At 36.8% G+C, this 26,608-nt stretch overlaps 1 protein-coding gene across 2 annotated transcripts in view; it reads right to left on the bottom strand.

The window, feature by feature from the left end:
• LOC113054247 (protocadherin-1) overlaps positions 1 to 26,608 on the bottom strand; it is a 77,558-nt gene that overhangs the window by 31,159 nt on the left and 19,791 nt on the right. Inside the window, exon 4 of one of the 2 annotated variants that reach the window (XM_026219660.1) lies at positions 20,006 to 20,194. The exons of the other annotated variant lie outside the window; for it this stretch is intronic. Coding sequence (XP_026075445.1) covers positions 20,144 to 20,194 — 51 coding nt within the window. The 3' untranslated portion in view covers positions 20,006 to 20,143. Of the gene's footprint in view, positions 1 to 20,005; positions 20,195 to 26,608 lie in introns of those variants that run through there. 2 annotated transcript variants of the gene reach the window in all.

The following is a 26,608-nucleotide window of genomic DNA, read 5'->3' as shown; positions in this document are numbered from 1 at the left end:
ACGCCTCAACTTCAAGAGTCTTTTAAAAATTTTTGAACTTTTCTCATTTCTCTTATTTTATTACTTCATGGTCAGAAGCAGGAAAGTCTACTCTTAAACCATTATATACTTGTATAAACGTGCACTAAAATAATTCGACAAGAAATCCTTATAGGTATCATCATTGTTTGATTATAAGTACATTTTTTTATTTATTTTACTTTGGACAATTTTATTGTTTTTTATAATTGTTAATGTACAAAATTGTTAACAATCTTGCACCTTTACCCTTGAAGGAATTTCTCTAGTACTGAAAATATAAGACAAACTGCAACTTTGTCAAGAGGAGATTGCGCAGTGAATTTTACAGTTACTAATTTTGATTGTTTAGCTTTCTCTGTAAGGGTTGTTAATAACTGGGATAATTTACCAATCAAAGACAATGTTCCACCTTACAGTTTAAGCTTCATTTGAAAATATGGTTAAAGATGAGTCAGGTGTGTTGAGTATTTCTGTGTTCTGAATGAAACTTTGGTTGAGTTGTAATATTTTTTATAATTGTCTGTAGGATGATGTTTTGTAGTATTTATAGGGGATATTTTGTAGAAATTTGGATTGTAGTTTCTATTTGAATGTACATGGTATTATACTGATGTATTGACACATCATTTGTTTTGTATGTTCCTGCCCAGGGACAGCAGATTAAATTTTGTTCTATAGCTAATTCTGGGGCGGTTTTCAGACTGCCCATTGTCCCTGTCAAATAATTAATTAAATAAAAAAGAACCCAAAAGAAGATTTTCTGAATGACGTTCAGATACATTTGCTGAAATAGCACCTGAATTAACTTACTGCCATTTCTATGTAAATTAAGCCTTATTCAAAAGTGTAATTTGCCTGTCACGATGAACACTGATCTATTATACACCCCCCCCCCCCAGAAATCACAATTTTAAAGAGATGCTTTTAAAGAGATTTCAATGGCAGCAGTTTTAAGATCAAATACTGACCAAAATATGGAGAAGAGCACTATAATTGGGCATACATTCTAATGCATAGTGTAGATGAACACACTTTCACATTTTAAAGACAATCACAGTGTTACATAATGTACATTATTCTTTAGTGAACTGGCTAAAGAATTACTTAAAAAAAGACAGTGTGGGCAATTAAGCAGCATTAAAAGATGGAATAATACTTTCTAACAGAATTTTCCTACTGTTAATCTCATCAAAGAAATTACATATAGAAGTGTTGTTAAAGATTTTTTTTTACACTTTTCTGCTAAAGATGACATACTACCATTATTTGGTAGCACTTTCTATGAAGCCAGTTTTTATAATACATTATAAGGGTATTCTTAAGGCATTATAATGAATACATAATGCATTATAAAAATCCTTATAATATGTTATATCAACTCATGAGTAATCATAATGCCAATTATACAATACTTATGTATATGTGGTTATACGTTTAAGAGTATGATTATTTAAAGCACACAATGAACACCATATTAAATCTACTTAATTTACAGTATAATGGACTGCATCACATATTGACATTGTTTAAGATCTGCACAGTATCTTATTACAGCTTGTGAGTGGTTAGATGTTGAGTGTTATTTGAGTGTTTCATGTGGAGCTAATGTTAATTAATTGATGTGAGCATAATACTCCAACTGAAAAAATGCAATGTTTTATATGGTTACATTTTATTTTGATGGTCCCCTTAATCAATCAGCTGTAAGCATTTTTCCAACTACCTCTCATTAAAGTAATAGGATGGTCAAGAATGGTAGAATCTAGTAAGGTAGAATAAGCTGACGTACTTGCAAATACATGTATAGTCAGTTTATCTGTTGGTTGACTATCAAAATAAAGTGTTAGCATATATTTACAGTAGAAGACATACTAATAATCTATTGACAGCTAGTTGAAATAATCAAAAAAATGGATAACACGGATAAAACGTGTTCATTTTGTTATAAAACATGATACTCTTAAAAGCTATAACCACAAATAACTAAATATTACAATATATTAAAACTGTTCTTATGAATATTCATGAGATGATACAACATATTATACATTTTTTTTATTTTTATAATGCATTATGCATTCATTATAATGCCTTAAGAATACATGTATAATGTATTATAAATACAGGCTTCATAGAAAGTGTTACCAATTACAAAAAATGCAAAAAATACTGTTGAAAAACAATGCAATACATTAATGTATTACCGATGTTTCTAAAAAAAAAAAAGAAAAAAATAGAAGTAATATAACTTTTTAAAAAGATATTTATGTCAAAAAAAAAAAAAAAAAAAAAAAAAAAAAAAAAGGGCGGCTAAAAAGCAGTATTTTTCTTAACTATCTGAATGAACAATAACTAGAGATCTTATATACATTTTATAATGTAGTAATGTTAATGTTCTTAATAAAAAATACATTTGTTCTTCATTTAAGTTGTTCTAAAGCAAATTAATTTTCCTTTTTAATACTGGGGGTTCCTGGGTTGAGTGAGAGTATTTGTTAGGGATTTATAGAAGTTGAAAAACCGTAGTCTAGGCTATATGAAGGTAATTCAATACATGATTATGCTGAGAACAAGTAACATAATTTCTGCTGTCTGCCACATCAGATGACACAGCCGTCTAATCTCTGTCCTGAGTGGGAAAACATACAGTAGTCGAATCTGCGATCCAGCTTTGACATGATCACAATGGCTGTCATTGTTGACCTTGCTGTGAACCCATAACCTTTCAAACTCTTCAGCCTCCTGTCCATCACCGGGGACAAGATGCGAAACAAACACTCTAATCTACACTCCTTATAACACCTCTCCATCTCACCTTTACTTCCTTCACACCATCTAAATTTTAAACTTGTTTTCTCCTTCCAGTTTCTTCACACCCTCTATATTTTACCTTTCTCTCCTCCCTTTTTGCACCTGGCATCTGTCACTCCCCCTCTGCCTCCCTCACAATCTCTCCATCTCTCCCCACCCCATCTTTTTGGAACTGTAGGCCACCATTGGGATTTGGAGGAAACTGAATTGAATAATGAAGGAATTTCTCTGCAGTTCGATTGGCATCACCCCCCCCCCACCCCCCCTCACAATAGAACATCATTCTCATATCTCTTTGTATGAGAGAATGAAAATAGACCAGGGCGCCATTCTCCCTCTCATCCTTTTAAATTGAATTTTTCATATCACAGGGCAGCCGAGACATCTGCCGATTCTTTTAAAGCTGGGGAGAAAAACCCATTTCATAAGATATGAGAGGCATATACCTGCGATTTCCAACGTGAAAAATCTGACTTCCTGCGAGAGAGAGAAGAGTATGGATCCGTCACAGCATAACATGAAATAATAACAAAAGCCTCTTTTACAACATTAGAAAGAGGGGCTGTGTCAGTGTGTCAAGTTTTCAGAATATTACCTCGTAATCTGGGTGGATCAAGCAGCCGTTTGCCTGCAATAAATCCTTTATCCTGAGGGTTGCACTTGGTCGGCCCCACTGCAAGTGTTTGCATTCAGAGGTGGGAAACATTAGGGCTCGGTCCTAAACTGCATTTCATTTGTGCTGTGTTCTAAAAGTCCTTGTTTTAAAAAATATTGAATGACAGTGGGAGAGGCCGTTTGAATATTAATCTGCAATGAGGAGTTGCGAGGGAAAAGTGAGAGGCACAGAAAAGCACTTGAGAAATTAATCCTCAGCATCCACTCCCAAGTGGACACCTTTTTCCTTTTTAAACTTCCATTTCAGAGTTAATATCTCAGTCCCTAAAGCTCCTGGCTGGAAGGCATGCATGAAGCTCAGCCTCAAATTGCTTTAAGGACCTGATATATAATGGGATTGTGGGGAGAGATGACAAAGCTCTCAAGCGTGTGCCAGACTTCAGGAGCTCCCTTCGAAATTGTTTTTTTGCATTACTATTAATAGACTATAGGCCCTATTTTGACGATCGAAGCGCATGGTCTAAAGCACACGGCACAGGTGCACTCACGGCGTGTCCAAATCCACTTTTGCTAGTTTAACGATGGGAAAACGGTCGGTGTGCCCGGGCACATGGTCTAATTGGGTTGACCCTGCTCTCTTAATGAGTAATGAGTAATGGGTGTTAACGTGCAATAAATCAATCAGAATCTCATTTCCCATTTCCTTTTAAGAGTCAGTTGTGCAAAGATGGAACGTGTCTCAGAGATGAAACGGAGCTGCTGGTGCGTGAGCAAATAGGTATAGGTATTCTGGTACATGCGATGACTATCCATTATGACATGTATGGCATTTTTATATTTGATAACATTCATTTGCATTATAATACTTTAATTTTTAACATTTGGCATGTTTGTGTGCTGCTGTATCTCCCTGTGTGTTTAATCAGCAGTGTGAATGCACGTTGTGGACCCGCCTATAATAACACGCTCTTGAAATAACAAAGAAAAACATTGTGCCAGACTTTAGACCAGGTTTGAGTTGGTCTATGGCACAGTCTATTTTCAGTTCCTCAGAATAGCAATGCGCCAGTAATGCACCTGAACACACCTCGTTTTAAGACAAGCATGCCCATCAGCGCACAAATGGACACAGATGCATTTGCTATTTAAACATCTTAGAACAAGACAGGAAAATGAACACTGCGTCGGGCTAAAACTAGCAAAAACACTTGCGCAGTGCCTTGCATCGCATTGTGCCGGTGTATGATAGGGCTCTTTTATGGCATAGCTTGGAAGCTAGTTCAGTGTTAAAAACTATACTACTAAAGACAGTTACTGTATTACAGTGGTTTTCAAAGCTTATTGTACTTACAAGTACTGTGAAGGTGGTGTGGGAGACTGCCCTAGTTCTCAAATCCTGCATGTTTCACACATTTAAATCTGCCGTATTGTTGATACACATGGGAACCAACGAAAAGTGAGCACAGCTTCTCTTATGGTGTTGCTTTGCTTATGTAAACTAAGATGTTCTAGCATGTTTCATTGACTCTGTAAAGCCTATTGTATCTGTAAACTGTAACTAAATTTTCGACACAATCAAAACCTGTAGTACACAATCTGTTCCATGCCTTCTCTCATCTGATAGATGATTTATACTTTTTTATTTATGTCCAATTATGGTATATATGTAATACTGTACATGAAGGTATTCAATATAAACTTTGCCCCTTAGGTTGTGGTTCACTTTTTTTTGCAGTTAAATCTTAAATTTTTATAAAGTAAAAATAATAACTTCTATATTGTAAGTAATATTTCAAGATGAACACTTACAGGACTGAAACATCTTTCATTATAGACATTTTCCCTACCTTATTATTTAAAAGAGATGACTAACCACACTCTGAATTTCCTAAACATATAAAATGAGGGCGACTATATCAAAAAAATAATGTGTAATTAGAAGCCGGCGAGCTCTTTCATCTGCTGTTCAGTGCTCTCTGCCATGGCCATGGAACTAGGACAAAATTCTTTTATTGATCCATTTGAGTGAACCCTTGGTTTGGCAGCTGCCTAAGAGTGTTCAACCAGACGTAAAAATGACTCTTAGAATTTCTTTTTTCTATCTGCAGCAAGGCCGGCTCGCTCATGTGCTTTCTCCGTTTGCTTCAGAAATCATAAGGACGTCTTGTCTGGAGTTCTGTTTGCAAATATCAAAGGAATTCAAAGCCTTTTAAATAACCCAAGAAAATGATGGAGTAGATGATTCTGCTCACATCTCATCCTCCGCCCACTTTAGCCAGAGAGTGAAACAACACGCCGTACAGCTGATGAATTCTAAGCTCTGTCCTCTTAATAAATTAAAAGCTGATTACAGATGGGTGAGTATAGCTCTGGCTACAGCTGGGCCTTGCAAGTAAACGGAAGGAGGGAGAGAGAGAGAGAGAGAGAGAGAGAGAGAGAGAGAGAGAGAGAGAGAGAGGTAAGTCTTTAAATAAAAAAAAACAAAACAAGTGGGATAAAAACTACTGCCATAAGCCAGAAACAAACTATCTTGTGAAGCCTGGTAATCAGAAAGCATTGATCCGACATTTCCAATTAAGTGAGGACGCATGTCGAGTTGAGGAGTTTGTGATTACGCATTCATGCGTGTGCGTGCAAGGCAAAGTGTTTGTCTGTGCTTAGTGTGGTGTGATAATGGCTTGAAAGTCAAGGCATTCGCTTGCTCCCCCTTCTCTCTCTCTCTCTCTCTCTCTCTCTCTGTGTGTGTGTGTGTGTTTCTGTGCATAATCTGAATTCAACCTAAAACAAGTGAACTAAAGTTGTGTCCCCTTTAAAAAATAATTACTATTAACAGCTGTTAACTGTAATAGTCTTCATGGTGAAGAACTACATTACCCATGATGTTGTACAGAAAATTCCACCAAAGTCATAGCAAGCAAATCACATCAAATAATTTGTATAAATATATTCAACAACTTTAAAATAAATCATTTTCGCCATTGTTTTTAATTTTTGGAGGTGTTTGAAAGATTCTTGGCGGTGAACTTTAAATATTTGACATACTTTTGAGACCACAGTGTTTAGTTGATCCTGATAAGCGCTCACCATCACAACTGTAAACACTTCGGCTTTCTTTTTTCGTGAGGGGGTTTGGCATCACGACTGCATCCTGGTGTCCGTACAGAAGGTTAAAGAATGCAACACACGTTTTCCAGAAATCCTGTAGATTTCAACCAATCCAATGATGACTTCGACACTCCTGAAGTGTTTCCACTTTTGTGTCCCATATGAATCAGACGTTTAGCTAATGGTCTGTGGGTGTTACGTCTGAGACCAACCCTCTACATTTCGACTAAATCACATGCATATCCGACTAAATCTTCACTCTGGGTGACTAAATTATGTCTAATAATGGCTAATACATTATCAGATTTTACTCGCCAGTGAGGGAGTTGGAGGCTAAGTAAAGGTTTAGCACAGATATACTGTATTTACACTCCCTGAAGACTGACTCAGCGCTTCAGAGTTTCACTGTCCATCAAGCGATCTGTGCTATTCTTCAGTTAATCTGAATGGATGTACAACATAACCAGTATTTGAAATTGAAGAGCCTGGATGCACTGTAAGTCGCTTTGGATAAAAGCGTCTGCCAAATGCATAAATGTAAATGTAATTACTAAAGTTCTATCATTTAATAATATTGATTATCATATTATAATGAATGACTGATGTTAAGACTGATGTCAAGAGTGTACTTTCAGATATTTAAAAAACTGTGCCATTTATATATATATATATATATATATATATATATAGAGAGAGAGAGAGAGAGAGAGAGAGAGAGAGAGAGAGAGAGAGAGAGAGAGAGAGAGAGAGAGATTTTTATCAGTCTGGTGAGTTAATTAAATATTTACTAGCTAATAGCGATTCAATTGCCAAGGTGCCTGTAGAGGGTTGGAGGTTGAGACTCTCTGCTCCTAAATCCCTGGATAACACAGGGATTGAAATGTACCAGTCTTACCAGAATCAGTGTTTTCTTTTGTAGTGCAACTCAACGGCAAAATGTTTTCTCTCTCTCTCTCTCTCTTTCTATCTCTCTCTCTTGGATTTGTTTAAAAAATAACCCATCGTTTCTCATGGAAATCAAGAAGTGAGTCAGCTAGTTGGGGATTAGAGTAGCAGATGGGAGGGAAAGGAAGATTCTACAAGCAGCAAATTTAAATCTGCATTAGTTGTATTGGAGATGTTTTCAGCCATTCAGCATGCTGGGATTTGAGACACTGGCTTTATAGGGGGGTTTGTAGGTCAGTGGACTAATCTGCAGCCAGAGGTTATATTCTGCAGCCCACATTGACCTCCATTACACAACTGCAGGACATTAACAGAAACAGATAGTGAGAGACAGAGAGAGAGATACCCATTAGTCCCATGTTAAATCAACTAATTTCAGTACATTTCTGACCACAAACTGAAAGGCTGACTGGGAGCAGAGTCTGGTTCAGTTTATATGTAACACTGCACTTCCGTGGCCATAAAGCTCCAGGGACCTTATCAGTGCAGTGATCGTGTCCAATACACAGAGCTCTTTCAACTTTTCTAAAACATCCAGACTCGCACAGTCCAACTGTAACTGGCATAGACATTCACAATAGCTTGCAAAACAAAAACCCTTAAAAAGGACGTGACACATGGTCTCGATCCCTACGGACATATACAGACCATGCCACATTTTCCACTCTGAAAACCTAGGCAACAGTATGTTTTAAAACCACTTGCACCTTATACAGATTAGTTTGTTTTGTTTTCACCCAAAAATGATTTTCACCCACCTCATGTTTTTCCAAATCTATATGATTTTCTTATTGTGTGTGTGAATTTTCAAGATGTGGTTTCTCATTCAACTAAAGTGAATGCAGATGAGCTCTGTCAAGCTACAAAAATCAACATAGACTGAAACATTCATAGCATTATTTGCTTAAAATAAAACCTTATGCAATGTATCTGATTTGCATACATTCAGATATGATCAAGATTAATTTTAACAGGCCACATTGGGGAAGCTACTTTGCAAGCGCTACACTGAAAAATAAAAAAGGGTGTAGAAACTTTTTTACTCAGATATGAATTACAAATGGCAAGGAAAAGTGTATTAAATGTGAAAAAAACCTTTGAATCGCTTTATGACTGTAGAGCAACAATTTACAGTTTTTACTAGAGCATTTACTTGGCCGACCAACATGAAAACTAGGGTTACTTAAAATTACAATATATATATATATATATATATATATATATATATATATATATATATATATATATATATATATATATATATATGTATAAATACTGGACTAAGACTGAGAAGGAATATGATTCACTACTTAAAACTATTTAAAATATGAATAAAGTGTAGTTAAATTAGTGCTGTTAATTATAGTTAATTAGTTCTCAACCGGTTTGACATCAATTACATCACACAACATTGATCCTTGTGTCACTGTTGTGAAACGTGTCTTAGTGCATCTTGGTGTGTCTTATTTGAATGTAAATACAAACAAGATTTAAAAGCAACAGTAGGTAGATAAATTGGGTAAAAATCTAAAGGGGAGCAGTAAATCATAATACAGCTTGCTTGATCCAACAAAAGAAGCCCAATCTAATTAAAATATAACAGATTATTTCGTACAGTACATTACATTATACATAATTTGTGTCCATCTTTTGTTTTCTTTTTTCCCTTGTTATTTATGATCACTGGAAAATAAATGTAAATATATACTAAAAACATTATAACAATTGATTAGACAATCAATTTGATAGAGATTTCTTTGAAGAAGATCAATATCTAGTTCGTAATATGTTTAACAGATGAACGTTTCATGACTTTTACAGGCCAGGAAATTACTATTTTAGAAAATCCCTGATATTTCCGGGCTCTCCACAACAGTATGAATCCAGTGTAGTGCAAATAATTTACATATGAAAAAATTGTCATACATCTATTGAAATGCAATCCTTTTGAAAATAATGATTTAGTGCTAGTTTTCTGGAGACACTGTTAACACATTAACAGTACTGGTTTCTAAAGAAGGCTCTCTGTGATCACACATTCACATAGTCTTTTAATGCATTAACTTTCTGCAGTGGCCATTGCTCTTTTGAACCCCAAACATCATCTAAAGCAATAGGCATCTCTGGGAACATGAGCTGCCATTATAACTCCTTTTAAATGATTGAATTTCAGTCTGACGTGTGATAAAGGCACACACATACTTTTTCAGTGCACAGCAACAAAACAGGCTTTAATTAAAGATGCATCTATGCTAGCTTGGAGATAAATCACAGCCTTATGCTGGCAACATTCCAATATGTTCACGCTCATTCTATGGACATAAACAATAGCATACACTAGAGTTGGATCAATACCAACATTTTGGCTTCATTACGATACTAGCCTCTGTTTCCTCAATATTGATACTAAATCAATACTTTGCGCCACAAATAAACTGTCTCCGGCAAATGATGAAATAAAACTAGTGCTGTGAAATGTAAAATAATGTAAATAATTCATTATTAATTTCATAATTTTTGTAGATAAAGTAAGAAAACAAAATGTCTCAGCAATTCACTTGGATGACAAACATAATGGAATAATTGTATTGTAAACAATGCAAATATAACTCTAAACATCCGGATCTGGATTTGATTCATAGATAAATTATAGAATGACAGCTAAGATGGCTAACACTAGATGGCTACGTCCTTAAAAAGCACTGTTAATGAATCTCGATAGTAAATGCATTAAGATATGCTTCAGGTTATATTTGCTGCACTGCCGAACAGCAGCACAATGTCATCCGCCTCAGGTGCACAAATGTGGAAAAATTATAGTTTTTTTTTTGTGAAAATATTCCATTCAGCTCTACATACACACACACACACACACAATCACATCAAAGCTGTCACATTTGAGTGACTTCAGTTCATATTTCTGTGAAAGTGTTTACCCATTGGTTGAAGTGACAGATTGGTTGAAACTTGAAACCATCTAACAAAGTGACACTCAATCAACTTGAAACATTATTAAAACATTAAACGACTTCAACACTTATCCCCTCTTATTCAATTGCGCACAAAGGCAAAACACACTTCATTTTCTCTGATTTACTCCCATACATACACTCACACATGCTAACACCCCCCTCCACAAACACACACACACACGTTTGTTTTTGTGAAAAGTGGGGACATCCCATAGGTGTAATAGTTTTTATACTGTACAAACTGTATATTCTATGGCCTTACACCAACCCTAAACCTAACCCTAACCCTCACAGGAAACTTTGTGCATTTTTACTTTCTCAAAAAAAAAAAAAAACAACAACAAAAAAAAAAACTCATTATCTATGATTTATAAGCGTTTCGAAAAAATGGGGACATGGGTTATGTCCTCATAAGTCACCCTCTCCTTGTAATAACTGTGTCATACCCATGTCATTATACATAGTTGTGTACTGATATGTCACAAAAACAAGAGTACACACATACACACACACACTGCCTGTATTCTCATAGTTAATACATCAAACATCATTAGCTTACAGAATTGTAAGGCCTCAGACAGACATTTTTTTTCTGACAGACAGTGATCTCTCTTTCTCTCAAACACACCCATATACACAATGTGCTGACAGTGTGTAGATTGTATCTGTGTTACTAGGCTTGTGTAATATCAAGCTGAACGTGATGTGCTGTCTTACAAGGGTAAACTGCTGTAGGAAGAGCCAATGAAAAAAAAAAAAAAAAAAAAAACACTGAGATCCTTTTGCTCCAACTTTTGAAATCTCATATATTTGAGATTTCAAATATCTTTAAGGCTTAATTCATTATAATCACTTATCACTGTGCATCAGGGATTGAGAAAAATGTGTCAGTGTTCACAAAAGATCTCATTATCATGCTTACATATATGGCTATCACATCCATATTCATGACTGTATCTTTTATTTGTTTGTAATGAAGGTTTGGATTAGAATGCTCCTGAACAAGCTTTATTTGGCTCTTAAACCCATAAAGGCCTTTGGCGTCTAATGAGATGACCAGGTGGTCCATTACATTTCCCCTAAAAAAAAAAAAAAAAAAAAAAACATTAATTAGTTCACGAGCTGAATAAAACTCCATGTAATTATCACTGATGGATAGAGCTCTTGTCCATTTCCCATTTTCATGGAAAATAGCGTATGGTGTCCATCCTCTTTTATTTCATCAGCTTGGTAATTATGCTATTGATATTCATCATTAGTTTTCAAACAAGCCTTTGCATAGCAGAGTTGTTAAATCTAGGTCGCCAAAAATTGTGTCCCAATGTGGACCCACCAAGTCTGGCCTTACGTTCTTATTTTTTTTTCAGCGTCGATTTGCTATATTCCACTTCAAATGCATGAATAAAGGAGACGTTTGCTGTGTTCCGCCTCAGTCGTAGCTCTCAGTAGGCATTAGTAAGGAATACCAGTGCTCTATGAAGTCCTAAATGCGCCCTGACAATCTGAGACCCACTTGTTATGTCAACTTGGTATTAGCACTGACACGGTACTATTTGGAAGCTGAGGTGGTGTTATCTTCAATTACCTGATCATTCTCTGAGTGAGCAGGTAATCCATGGAAAAAAGAGTGTTTGGCTTTAAAGATAGAGAATGTTGACAACGTCTCTATTTTTGCACTCTGTTTTCCCCACCGTTCTCAGTGGACACGTTTCATTAGCCTAAACCAGCTGCAGTAGGAAACTCATTGCGTTGACACTTAGTAGATGGATTTCTCATGTTAGAGTTCCTCCGGCCTTGGACGTGGGTGGGTTTTCTTGGTAGTGTTTCAGAGTATAAATGCACAGTCGTTTCTGAAAAGCAGGGGGCACACAATCACATCACATGACGCACTCTGGTGTCTCTGGACCATCTGAAAAAGAAATGAGTGTGGGCCATTATCTTTAACCCTCCAACATTGCCGACACAACATCTTCTCGGATATAACCCATTGAAGTCCTTCCCCCAAGACTGCGTTCAATAATGCAGCTCCTAACATTAGATTAATGAGGCCTGCCTGGCATGTGCACCAAACTCTCTCTTAATAACAGCACATTTTTTTCTGTGTGCTCTGCAGAACAACGCAGACCAATTTAGCAGAACTGAAGCGGCCTGATTCCTCCATAAATCTCCTCCATCATTTGGCCTGCCACCATGCTATCTTTATGGGGATGGCGAGATATCCCAGCGGATCTCCCTGGACTTATTTGCGATCTACTCGGCTGACTAAAGGTGTCTCAAGGAGCGTGTGCACATCTGACGCAGCAGCGTGTTCGCCTGCCTGTCTCTCCTTATTGCCACCTATGAGGAAATGAGAGGCTTGATTTAATTTCCACTTTGTTTTCGGTGATCTGTGTCATTCCAGTTAAAGATGTCACACGTCTGCGGACCCGTCTCACCTCCGGCGGCTCGGTGACATTTTCAGAGCTGCTTTCATCAGTGTCTATCTGGCAGCTTTCTTTTCTCTGTGCTCTCCATAAACATATAAGGCAAACATATGAAAAAGACACAGCCCCTTGCGCTTTACCAGAGTTCCAATCAAAGAACCCCACATTAACTTGTCAAGCTATAAAATAAATAATGTATTGAATTTAAATAAAAAAGGCAGAGATGCCAGTGGTGGCAGCTAGCGTGGCAGTGCTTTGATCCACTTCATCAAATATAGAGCGTCCCGTTCCCCCTCTTCCACTCCCCCTCGCATTCTGTCTATCTATATTGTGCCTGCTTTTTCTGCATTGTTTTAATGACAATCCTGCAAAAGAAAGGTATCAAAACCAATAAAAAATAAATGCTTTTTCCCCGTCCAAATCTGGCTCGGTTTTTTTAATTTGCATGGACGTCTGATGTGGGGATAAGTCACATGAAATGATGTGGCATTTTCAGGGGAGATAGATAATGAAGAGGATGTAAAGAAGGGCTGCAACTGCCAGCATCTTTCCACTATGAATGGCGGCCCGGTGAATAATGCTTCCATTTCCCTGCTGGCATTTTAGTGGCATTTTGATGTGAGTGTGTGAAGGGTCCCAGGAGAGAGGAGAGGAGAAATCCAATAGAGATAAAACTCCCTCTTCTCTGTGTGCATTTATAGTTATGCCAAACATAAAAGATCAATATCCATGCTTGGTCTTCAGTTGGCTGATGAGGGAGAAAGAACGTTAAAAAGTCTTCTAAGATCTGATCGATTGTGATGCATAAGGTTCCATTTGCACTCCTTGTATACCTACCTTAATGCTTCCTGATTGTGTGTGAAAAAATAAAGTGGGGCCTCATAATTCAGTAGGTTCTCTTAGGACGCTCCTCGGGCCTCTGCAAAGGGTTTTTGTTGGGCTTGTTTTCAATGGTTACGTAATGGGGACCGAGCGATGCCGTGTGACTCCGAAAGAGGGAGGAAGAAGAGAGAGAGTGAGTGAAAGAGAGAGAGGTTTCCTTCCTCCCCTCTTGCTTTATTTACGAGGGCTGTTTTTGCTCTCATGGCTCTGATTCATGAATGGAAGCGAGAGATGAGAGCAGAAAAGAGGAGTGGAGGACAAGTGTACATCGCGAGCCACTTCCCTGCTCATTGTTTGCACTCCACTTCCCTTTACTACACATGGCCAATTCAGGGTGTGAGATTTCGCTCACCTGATGATGCCGTTTTTTTGGTTAGTGTGAAAGTCACTTTAAGAATGAAGTAACTGGCACACAAATGCAGCTCCTTTCTACTTGAATATTGGAAAACTAGAATCTAACAATTTTGTCAAGATTACATTACAAGAATATAATTCAAAACAGCACTAAAATCTGACAACAATAGTAACAAACACATCAATTGTATTGTTATATCAGCCTGGTTCAGTTAATGGCCATGCACACTCTACAGTAAATAAACTCTCAAAAATCAAAAAGTCAATAGAGTGCAACAGTCTAGTTCTGGAAGAAAAAAAAAAACACATTTATTTTATCTATAGGGAAATTGATTTTTAACAGTTCTGTGTAAACCTTTCAAGACAAACCCAACATGAGCTTCAAGGTTTTTTAATTGTAGGTATAAGCTTGTATTTTCTTTTAATAGTATTTAATAGCCCCCCCCCCTCAAAAAAAAAACACTACTCACAAATCCTGAAGAGAAACATGTACGAAGAAACATTTGATTAAGAGAATTAAAGCAAACAAAGAGCTCATCAGCTGATTACCATCTTATGTGTGTTTGTGTTGGCTCTGTAAAAGTTAAAGTATGTCTTAAAATCATCTGTATACAGTACTGCCGTGCAAAGGCAAAAGACATAACTTCGTTTTTTTTTTTTTTCAGAAATGTGTTATTGATATTTTGATATACATTCAATACATCTTTTATCATGTGTATAAGTATCTTGAGTCAATTTCTTTGTTTTTTTCGAGAAAATAATGACTATCTCAACCATAACTTCGAAAAGCCCCGGAGAAGCCAAGGCAGAACACCGTATAACACCAGTTACGGCTCTTTCACTTTGTTTGGAACGCTCAAATTGAGTCACAGCATTCTGACTTTGTTTAGCCACGTGTCGATATGCAGTTACGGTGCCAGTTTGGAGTTATACGGTGTTCTTCCTTTGTTTTAATGTCCATTAAAGTCTGTCGCCTTGTACTTACGTTATAGACAAACAAATTAAATAGATCGCGATCTAGCAAATATCTTGATATAACAAAGCACTGTAAATACTAGATACCTTGGCAACAATACGTAATTGTAAATAACCTTTAAAGATTTTTTTTTTCTTTTTGTAATGCAGATTATTCACCAGGCTGTCACTTTTAGTTGGACTTGTGTGTATTCGAATCCTGTAGCTAGCGTGATCAATCATAAAATCAGTAGCCTACTAATAGTTCGCAATTAAATCCGTCCCCTACCTTTTCTTGTAACCCGATAAAATCAGTCCATGGTGATGAACCTCATCGTAGATGTAATCCACAAGCATTCTGAGCATTATTCCAGCTTGCTGGCGTTCACATCAATCCACAAGTCATTCTTTTAGGTTAGACTATTTCACACAAATCAATATAAAAGCAATTATGCTATGGATAGCATTCTTTTACCTTACTGAGCATAGCAAATAAATTGGTATCCACTCATGTTTAACTTTCAGTCTACTTGTTTATGGTAAAAAAAAAAAAAAAAATCTTAATACAGTTTATGGATTAAATAACACATTACTATAAGCAACAGCCTGTATGAGACATCCCTTGATCACTAGACTTTATACAGGTGTTACTATAACGATTTTGTAAATGGTGATCAGCAACTAAATATTGATAATGTGGAAGTTAGTGCCTTTTGACTTGGTGTGTCTTCTCATGTTTTTCCAGACAATGCAAAAGGCAGAGTACATTTACTTCAAAATAGAGGTAAAAATCAAGTTTAAGCTCACAATCTTTTAATGTAGATAATTTTCATTACTAAAACATAGAATTATTAAATTTCCAGTGTCCTACCTATAATTAATTTGGCTGGACAAGTAAAAAACTTTAAAGTCATTTTCTCAGTTACACACTCTAGTGAGTTAAGGTCTTTTGGCTGTGTAGGGCAGAATACTGGCCGGTCAATAGTTTGGAAGTATTTATTTATTTATTTATTTATTATATTATTATTATTTTTTATGTTTATGAAAGAAGTATTTTTTCTGCTCACCAAGGCTGCATTCATTTGATCAACAAATCAAATTCAGTAAAAAAAAAAGTAAAACAATATTATTACAATTATTCTAACTTTTTTTAGTAAATTATATTAGGGATTAAAAAAAAGAAGAAAAAAAAGAAAAATGTCATCTGTCTGTCAGTTCTGGTATAGTGTTTTATTTGTATGCCATCATTTACTCACTCACACATAAACAAGTTTCTTTCTTCTGTTAAACAAAAACAGTTGCTGGTCCACAGTGACGTCCATAGTTTAAAAAAAGTTCAAATTAAATGTTAAGCAAACTGTTTGGTTACACACATTCTTCAAAATATACAACATACGTTTATTTGGGAACTATCCCTTTAATGGCAAGCAGCAGCATGTTTAGTTCTGTATCTTTAAGAGCTGCACACACAACTTTTCTCTCAACTGTTTACTCTAATTTTAGATATAACTACCTGTGTTTATACTGTATGTAAACCTTTTAAAGCAAATAATGCAAACAATATACTTTAGTGACTGCGCACAAAAATGCTGTCCCATAAGGATATTGCTATTGCTGGATAACATTTGCTGTGAATGTATGTCACATTGTACAGAATATTAATATGGAGGTACCAGAGGTATGGAGGTATTCAGTTGATAGAATATGCACTGTAGCTATGATATTTATCCAAAAGGAGATCGTGGAGACATTTTTATAATCCACCATCAAAAATCTTCATATCGCACACCCCTAAAACAAGTATGATCAATCTTAAACACACAAACAAATGAAAATCAACTCACACTATTAAGCAGCTGTGTTTTAAACATGCAAAACATATTGTATATTGCATTAAACTGAATAAAAGTGATAAGACTTTTGTAATGTAAAAAAAAAAACTACTTAAAAATGATTTAAATGAAATACTGCAAATGTATCGCAGTTTCCACAAAATAAAATGCAGCAAATCTGTTTTCAACAATAACCATTATTAATAATTGAGTACCAGTTATAACTGATAAAAGCTGAGCATATTAGAGCATATTAAAATTATTTCTGAAGGGTAATGTGACACTAAAGACTGGAGTAATGGCCACTGAAAATGTAGCTTTGCCATCCCATCACAAGAATAAATTACAACTGTTCTTTTAATTTGTTACATTTTACAGCATATCTTTATTGTGTTATTGATCAAATAAATGCACCCTTGGTGAGTATAAGAGAGATCTTTAACATGAAAACGTGAATATGTATATTTAGCAGCAGATATAGTAGTATGTTTCGGAGTGTATTGCAGTATAACAGTAGTTTCAAATTGCTCACCCCTCTCTGTCGCTGACAATTCCAGCAAGTGACAGCTGTTTTGGATCCATTTTTTTTTCATAATCCAAGTGTCTCTGGTGCTTATTACACAGATGGAATTCTTTGTCATACAGTAAATGGGATGGTTTCCAACGTGGGTGCCGCCGGGGAGGCCGAAGGGCCTCTAAGGTTTTTCTTATTTCTCCCTCTGCCTGCTTAGCAAAATGGCAACCCAGACCAAAGCTCACGTTATGGAGTCAGAATCTGTCTGGGGCAGCCTTGTGGCTGCGAGTTAGCCAAAAACTCTCCTCCCTCATCATCCTCTCAAAGAGAAAAGTGACTCGTCTTTCACTCTCTCTGACTCACTTCCTTCCTCCAAGTCTGTATCCCTCTCTCTTGGCTCTGCAGCATGCCTGTCACTCACTGTCGACTGGGTGGAAGCTCATGTCTGACATGCTTCCATTAGTAGGGAGACTGTTCTATTACCTCAGCTCATGATGTTTAAACCCTGCCAATTACTGATACATCTTCCATCTAAATTATGCATACGGAGGGCTGGGCCGCGGCGTGTAATGATTTTCCCCTTTTGACACCGTGCTGTGTCGAGACCAGCGCGCCTGCAGTCGGAGGGAAGGTTTATCCAGATGCCCGTGCTCACTGGTGTGCCGATAGATCCCGGTTTAGTATCTCCCTTTCGTGTATCTTGTGCTCATTTGGTCTGATGCCTTCACAACAGCAGCTTTCTGAAATCACTGGCACAAAGCTTACCGTCTTCAAACTGGCACACTATCTCTCTGTATGCACTCGGCACATCTCTTCTCATCCCACAGTCTCCTAGCAACCTCGGCTGTCTCTGGCCCATGAGGCTCCCTATCAGTATCTTCACTCGGCATGACTTATCCCCCTTTATTCTACCCTCAACCCCCTCTGCTAGTTGACCCCCATTCTGCGTTTGGGATGTAACCCCATCTCTTGCATGAGTACTCTCTCTGTACAATCTCAATCCAAAGCTACTCTAACTTCTTTTTTAGAATGAGATGGACTGTCTCACTCCATCTCCATCTATTACTCCTTCTAAGGAACCCTATAGTTAATCACTTATCTCTGAAACCACCACATGTATCCGGACTAGGACTTGCATAGACTAGTCAAGTAGTGGAGTGATCGACTTCTACAACCACTAGTAGGCGCTGTCAGAAACAATCGACTACTCGAGTAGCATTAACCATAAAGCATGCACAGAGTTTGCAAGTACGATTTGAATTTTAGGATTACAATATTGCATGTAGCTGTTACTTTCTATGACTTTATCTATGTTGCATGTAAAATTAAAATATGTAATGTAATAATTAGGGGTGTGCTTGAAGCTGAATACCTGATCCAGAATGGCACGGATAATGGCTTCAAAAATGAATAATAGACAAGGAATAATTCTGCCTGGATATTTGGCTGATGCTGGCACAGTCTGGTGTTTGCTAGATAACAGTTGAACCAGGGGATCAGCGCAATATTATACACAGACCTCTAAAGTCACACAAAAGAGTGTGACGTGAATAAATGTGAACTTTATGAAGTCTCTCAAAAACCAAACCAGTTCTCTCTCAAAATTAGGATTATGTAATCAAGTTAGATATAGATACATTTTCTATTTGGCCTACATGTTTGCATCTTAATCTTTTTCTGGTTTGCACGGCACATGCACATTTGTTTAGTGAAGTTCCAAAAAAAGACTTGCTTAAAGAGTTCTGCTAATGAAAATGATTACTAAACGTTTGTCATGACATCTCTCTGGTTGCATGATTAATATTATTTTAGAAATTTATAATTATTTTAGTTTAACATGGCACAATTTTTTAATGATAACTATGAAAAAAGATCTTATCAAGTAACTGTACGTTCCACCTGGTTTTATCCGAATGTAGATAAGAAAAAATGTTGTGATTGATGTGATCCTTAGAAACAAATGTTCCTAAAGGGTGTTTTTGTGAAATGGAAAGTTTCCATGCATGTTAAAGGTTCACCATAGATGCATCACATACCACAATGGCGCCAGATCTGAATACAAATTTGGTAAAACAATGTCTGAATCACTATTTACTGTAGCTATTACTTAAAACTATCCAGTAGCCCACACGGTTGAAAACAAAGCCGTTTCAGACTCTGATGAAGGAATTGAATTTCTTTCATTTTTGAACAATAGCAATGAAATATAATCAGAAATGTTAAATAGGAAAGTAAATAAGATACATTTTGTTGATTTTACACACAAAAATGCCATTTGCACCACATTAACCACTCATAATGTAACATATTTCTGAATGGAGTACTATAGAAAAGGAAATAATGCAGGGCAGAATTTTTTCTTTCTTTATCAGACAGGATTTTAATTGGACAGGGATCCCAAGACAATGATATTAATGGTTCATGCAATTTTTTCCCACCTGCCCAGACATAGCTACATGAGCAGAAAAACAGAGTTATTAAATTTTTATGAATTGAAGTTCCCAACGCAGGTTTGGAAGGAGCCTAATCATAACCATAATAATCTTGTCAATCATGGCAACGACCGCATGTAAGCAGCTGTCATTGCTCCAGTCCAGTGACAATTCTTCTGATATCCCTCCACCTCCCCTTCATTTCCTATAATTCCTTCTCTTTATCCTCCACACTTTACCATCATGGGGGGAGGGGGGTCTTTTTCAGAGCTCGAGCCAAGCCTCAGGTTCGAGCCTCCTTCACGGACAGCAAGCCAAGCTTGTTTACCATTATCTGGCGAATTCATGAAAGCAAATGATTAGGAAAACAAACAGGGTTTTTTTTTTCTTTGGAATAGCATGACTCGATGAGTCACACAGCTAAATGTGTTAAGAAAATAAATAAGGTCAGTTTGATTTCACATAGTTTTTAAACCATTACAGTAGCATTCTTAGAAGTTCCTCCACTTTAATTGAATGCATTTCAAGCTTGACTGTGAGGCAGGCATTATTACCAGTGAAATCAAGGAGAATAAACTGAATTACTTTCAAATCATCAAAGTTCCCCATAAGTAATTGTTTCTGAGTCAGTGACCACGGGCAGTGGGGGGCAAGAGATGGCCTGCCTGCCTGCAACCAAATAAGCCTGCAGCAGTCCTTGTAAGTGCATAATGCCCTGTTATGGATAGATGCACAAAGAACTAGCATTAAATTAAATTAAATTCAGACAGACTTCATCACAAAGCATGCCTATACACAGCTAGCAAAGGCTATATCAAATGAAATCTGAATCACTTCCAAATCAGACCTTTGATTAAATATATTTGCTCTATCAACAAGAACTCACATTTAATCCAACACAAATGTGCACTGTGTTGAGGAATACTTAAAAATGAAAACTGTATTGGGAGATCGAATTCAGTGTGTTGAGGAGAGTTGGTTGGTCCAACAATTGCTCACAGGGGTCGCAGAACAAATGGTGGCTGAAGGTCAGAAAACAAGTACAAAAATTCAAAAATCATACAGCATGAAACTTTTTCTTATATATATATATATATATATATATATATATATATATATATATATACATATACACACACACACAATACACATTATACACAGTATGTACATATTGTACTTTATGTAGACATAAATGCACATAAAAAAATAATTTGCACATGCAAAATCTATGTCTAAATATGTTACAGTTTAAAAGTAAATGCACATTTAGTTTTTTAGGGGTGATTTCCCCCCATCTTACAGTTAAATATTGAAGAAGCATGTTGTTTAAATAAGCACAAACTCTGATACTGGCATATGAAAGATTGAAACTGATTTCAACTGCAGTCCAATTATAATATTGTGATGCATTGCAGTATATTTTATTGCAACATACTTATTTCAACGTGTATTGTATTATGAAGCAGTCTGCACTAACCAGTCCTAATTCCGATCTTTGCCTGTGAGTATCAAAACATTCCAGTATCACTTTGAAAAGTCTTTCAGTGACAGTAAGAAAATTAACAGTTGCAAATAAAGATTTTTCCTCAGCAAGAAGTGATTTAAAGATTAAGAAGGGAAGCTCGTTTCATTCGTTGTGTTTGAGTTTCTCAGTCACAGTCAATTCAGGCAGATTGCCCTAAGACTTGTGGAGGCTCAAGCTGTGATGCTCTGTCAGAGGTGGTATAGGGGGATAAAACCCTCCCCAGCTGTGCTTCCATGGAGATGGGGAATGTAGAACACAGCCAGGGCAGGCTGGTTTGAATCCCAGCTGTGCTGCAACTGCAACAACTGAATGCAGGACAGTGGTTCATACTTCATTTGGATCCCAGCTGGGTAGCGGGGGTAATGCCGGAAAACAGAACGGGCCCAAACACACACCCTTGTGGAACCCCAGCTGTGCTGTGATTGTGATGGAGAAATAAAGCGTAGAGGCGTAATACAGATATGTCCCTTTGTGTCAAACTCAAGGCCTGCGGGCCTATTTCGGCCCGCCACATCATTTTATGTTGCCCACGAGAGCATATGATTGTCTTAAAATAAAAATTTATGCTGCTTTATATTGTAAATTATGAAAGTGTGTTTCCACAAGTTTCTGTTTATATTTGGTGTTCTATTTATATGCAGAATTGACATTGGTGTGCATCATATATGATTAGAAATGGTTAATATGTGATTAGGGTTTTTTCTGTTAATGATGACTGTGTGGACCGCTCAAAGGAATAACTGCGGACCTCAGTTGTTCGAGCACCACCAACGGAAATGATCGAGCAGCACACATGGAAAAACATGATATTCTGCTTTTATTTATCGGAAAAAAAAGCTTTCCAACACAACTTTTTTCTCATTGTAATAGTTTGAATGAAGCTCTTTCTATTGAGTTACTGTATTTTAATGACAAATGTCCAGAGAGCATTATATAGCCTATGCAAGAGTGCATTAAATGCATGAGCGCAAATCTATCTGCTCGCAGGTGGATTCCCATTCATTCACTCATAAAACAGATGCACTCCCTATCGCTCAGACATGTGTGTGCTCAAAAATTATCTTATCTTTTGAGTTTAATACACACAACTTGGAGTGTGTGCATCCACCGTCAGAAATAAATGTGTGCATATATGCCAACGAATGTAAATCAGTATTTACATAGCATAACAGTAATGTCCCAAATTGTCCCGCAAAATCAGATCTATAACCAGGTGGTCACCCTAGCCTAGAGTTATAAAATAATAATTACTCATTTAAATCAACAATATATTCTAAAAATGAAAAGAAGCGGTTCTTTTTTTTTTTTTTTTTTTTTTTGCGATCAGATCAACCGGTAAACTCATGGAAAGTCTAAGGAACGCAAATGCATTCAAGCAATAAGTTCAAAAATGGCCAATGTCATGAGAGATGGTGGAGATAATAGTACTTATGTACAGACGGCAAGCTATTTTGTTTAAAAGCATGAGTGTATTATACTGAATGCTGGGTTAAGGTGTTTTAGTTTATGCAGTAGTCAGTGGTTTAGTAAATCTGGATCAGTCCTTTCAAGGTAGCTTATTTCTTATTATGTTGTTTATTGTGTTCCTGTTTGGTATGGCAGATAGACTTGTGCATTTGTTTTTTGTGTGTGCTATAAACTACTAAATGTAATCTAGAAATATTAATTTTCTGTGAAGCTGCTTTGCAACAGTGTATCATGAAAAGTGCTAATTAACCTAATCAAAATTATGATTGAATTTATTTGTTCATTTTGGCATACATTCATTGCAAATTATGAAAATCAAAAAGTATTTTTTTTAGTACTTTACTTTGTATTTATTTATTTTTGGTCGGGGGAGTGGGGTTGAGTACCACCACTTCTTTTTTTCAACTGCAAGCATTGATTGCGTATCATATGCACACCAAACATGTGCGTATCATATGCACACCAAAGTCAATCTCTGCGTATAAATCGCATGCCAAATAGAAACCGAAAATCCTGCTATTGATACTCATTTTCATGAGACTGGGCTCATGCCATTTCTGTCACACATTCCTATCAGCTCACAATTATTTGTTGTGCCATGAATGTAACAAAACAGTTTTTAACAAATTTATTGTAATGACTTGTTTGATGACTTTATTATTTACTTTGATTTATAGAGTAAATTGGATTTCTTAACCTGGTTAGTTAAAAGGATTTATGTTAAAATAACACAGAGCAATTGCATATATTTTTACATCTATGCAAATGCATGCAATACTTAACATTTAAATAATTAATAATAAAATAAAGAGACAGCTATTTAACAATATGTTAAGGAGTAGTAACATTTGTACAGTCTTACAGTTACAACCGGCCCTTTTGATGGCAGCCATAATGTTGAAGTGGCCCTCAGTGACAATGAGTTTGACACCCCAGCCCTAGAGTCTTGTATGGCAAACTGAAATGAAGGGCACATGATTCCCTTACATGGAGCTGATCCGTGCATCCATAATGATGCCATCTTTAGCAACAAAGCTTAAACACAGAAAAGTGGGGCAGAGCATGGTTTTGTCAATAAATCACTGATATGCTACTTTTTTATTTCCCCACAAGCCATAAAAACTGGCACAGACAGGTTTTTAGAAAACATGGCCAGCGCGACCAATGAGTTGACGCTAATAATTAGCTTTATCACACAATGACATGGGTCATCCAAGAGGGCGAGTCTCTCTCTTTGGTGAACAATAGAAGACAATATGTTTCAGCTCAGGAGAAATCTCCAGCAGGGATTGCCTGCTTCACATAATACTTGTCAAATCCTGGTTGACAGTCCTTCATATGGACTGCTAATCAGAGACAATCCATCCCTGGGCGAGACCCTGCAGTTTCCACAAATCTTTTTGTTGTAAGCACAAAAACCCACAGAGCTGCTGCTCGGACTTCACATTTCTGGTCTTTTGTTTACTCTGACATTAATCCAAAAGGGAAACGAGGGGGGGAAATATGAATTCCTAAACAGGTATTCATTGTGAAGAAAGCTAAATGACTGCTGAAAGACTCAGTGATTGCAAACAAGGATAACCAAAGTGTGAAAAACTAATAAATAAAACAAATGGAAATAGACTGTCTATTTTCAGGATCGGTGCTCTGGAGACTCGTGCCTCCATGCCGCTTTCTCTAGTCTGGTATTTTTAGATGGAAATTAGAGTGTGAGTATGACATCGTTTCCTATACCTAACAATTATGCCTTGGGAAGTTTCCCACCCAGTTAAGGTGTGAGAAGTTCCTCATATCCTTGTAAGTCTTTAAAAGGGCAGACTTGGGGAAAATAAATAAACATGTGCAGCACAGTAACAGGAGGAAGACTCCACTTGACATAAAGATTTTGTTTGCTGCTGGTTCACAAAATAGAAGTGTTTTTGGTGTACAGTGGTGTTTTATACATATGAATGGGGTAGCAGCTAAAAAATAAGGTAAGGGTAAGAGTTTGATTATAGACTTGTGCTTTCCTCTTGTGATTGGCATCGCATGCAACCAAAAGAGAGTCATCTGGTTTTAGAACTTGATTACATAAGTATAGCAATTCAGACTAATTTTGTTCAAAGTGTTCATGTATTAGCAAAGTAATGAAAACATCTGCCTCTCCAAGGTCTTTAAATGCTGTAATAAATGCTGAAGAACCATGATAGTCTTACAAACAATCTAACACATAATTGCACGCCACAGTGAACACTAGATAATTTTAAAAGCTCACTGAATCCCCTCTCAAAGGGACCCGAATCCAATCTCCAAAACTCTCTCATTTCATGCTATGCTGCATTATGGTATTGTTAATTATCTTCTATCATCCTGTTGAAAACAGCCAATATATATATATTTTTTTGCAATCTTGTCAATACCAGAGGCTATCTTTAGCTACCATTCTCTTGGTATGAACGTTTTGTTGTTGTAGCCTATGCTATTTGGAGCAAATAGATACTGGTGTGCTGCTAAGTTGAGCTGTGTGACGCAGTGTCTTGTATAGAAGCGTAGAGGCTTTAGCGGACTGGCCCATCGCATTAGCATTACCACAGTGAGCATGGAGACGGGGAGATAGACAAGCTCGTTGAGCATCAGGGTGGCCCTGCACTTCTCTTCTTATCAGGCTCCAGAGCTTGGCTTCCAAAAAAATAAAAAAAGGCAAAGTAGGGAGGAAAAAACTAAACTTGCAAGAGAGAGAGAGAAAAAAAACAAGTGCAGATGTAGCAAAGCAATTAATATTAGCCTTGCCTGGTGTTTCAATTTAAAACTCAAGCAAAAATGTCTATTATAAGGATGGTGATTTTAGACAGAACAGAGCTTCCTCACCCTCCATATTAGCCTAAACTTAAAATTTAATATGGAATGGACTAAATTATTTTAAATACACATTTAAGTCACTGCTGGTAATAGAATATGTACCGCAATATGGCTCTTTTTCCATTTATGAGTAGGTAGCTGAACTGAACTATAGGTTTCTTGAATACTGGCTACATGTTTATGGTATTTGAGCAAGAATGGCATTAATTTTACAAAATTACTTTTTGCTCCCAGAAACACGCGGAATACATGCAGAATAAATAAATACATAAACAGTTGTTTGTACATGTTTTATAATATTACTATATAATGCATACACATTTCTATAGGTTATTATCTCAATTCAACACAGAAGAGCGCACCACCCTGATTGAGATACATTTCTGAGTTAAGCATCTAGTGCTACTCACGCCACACACGGAGACCTTGCCTTAGGCCATTCCTTCAGAGACACGCTGAACACAAAGACATTTCAAAACAGCAGACAAAGACAATATCAGCAGGAAACAGAGGGATGAAGGGAGAAGAGGGGGTAAAGGGGTAGCATCTGGAAGAGGAAAGGTTATGGTTCATTTATCACTGTCCGACTGGTTCGCTTCTTCCTCATAACAGCACGCATGAATCCTTCCGCTAAAATCTGCTTCAATGTCCCCTCACTGGCATACACACATGCATGCACGGACGAACGCGCACGCGCACACACACACACACACACACACACACACACACACACACACACACACACACACACACACACACAAACTGATATACTTACACTCTCCTAGCCTGAGGAAGAACTTTATAGGATATCCTCAATCCTGTTCTACAGAGCTTCTCAATGATCCTTTTGGTTGTCTTTGTCCAGGCTGGATACTTTATTTATACTCCAAAAACAGAAATAAAATCTAGGGAGGGACA

The sequence above is a fragment of the Carassius auratus genome, chromosome 35 (genome assembly GCF_003368295.1).
Source record: "Carassius auratus strain Wakin chromosome 35, ASM336829v1, whole genome shotgun sequence".
Lineage (NCBI taxonomy): Eukaryota > Metazoa > Chordata > Actinopteri > Cypriniformes > Cyprinidae > Carassius > Carassius auratus.
Note: the sequence above shows the minus strand (reverse complement) of the source record. Positions and strands in the feature narration are given on the sequence as shown.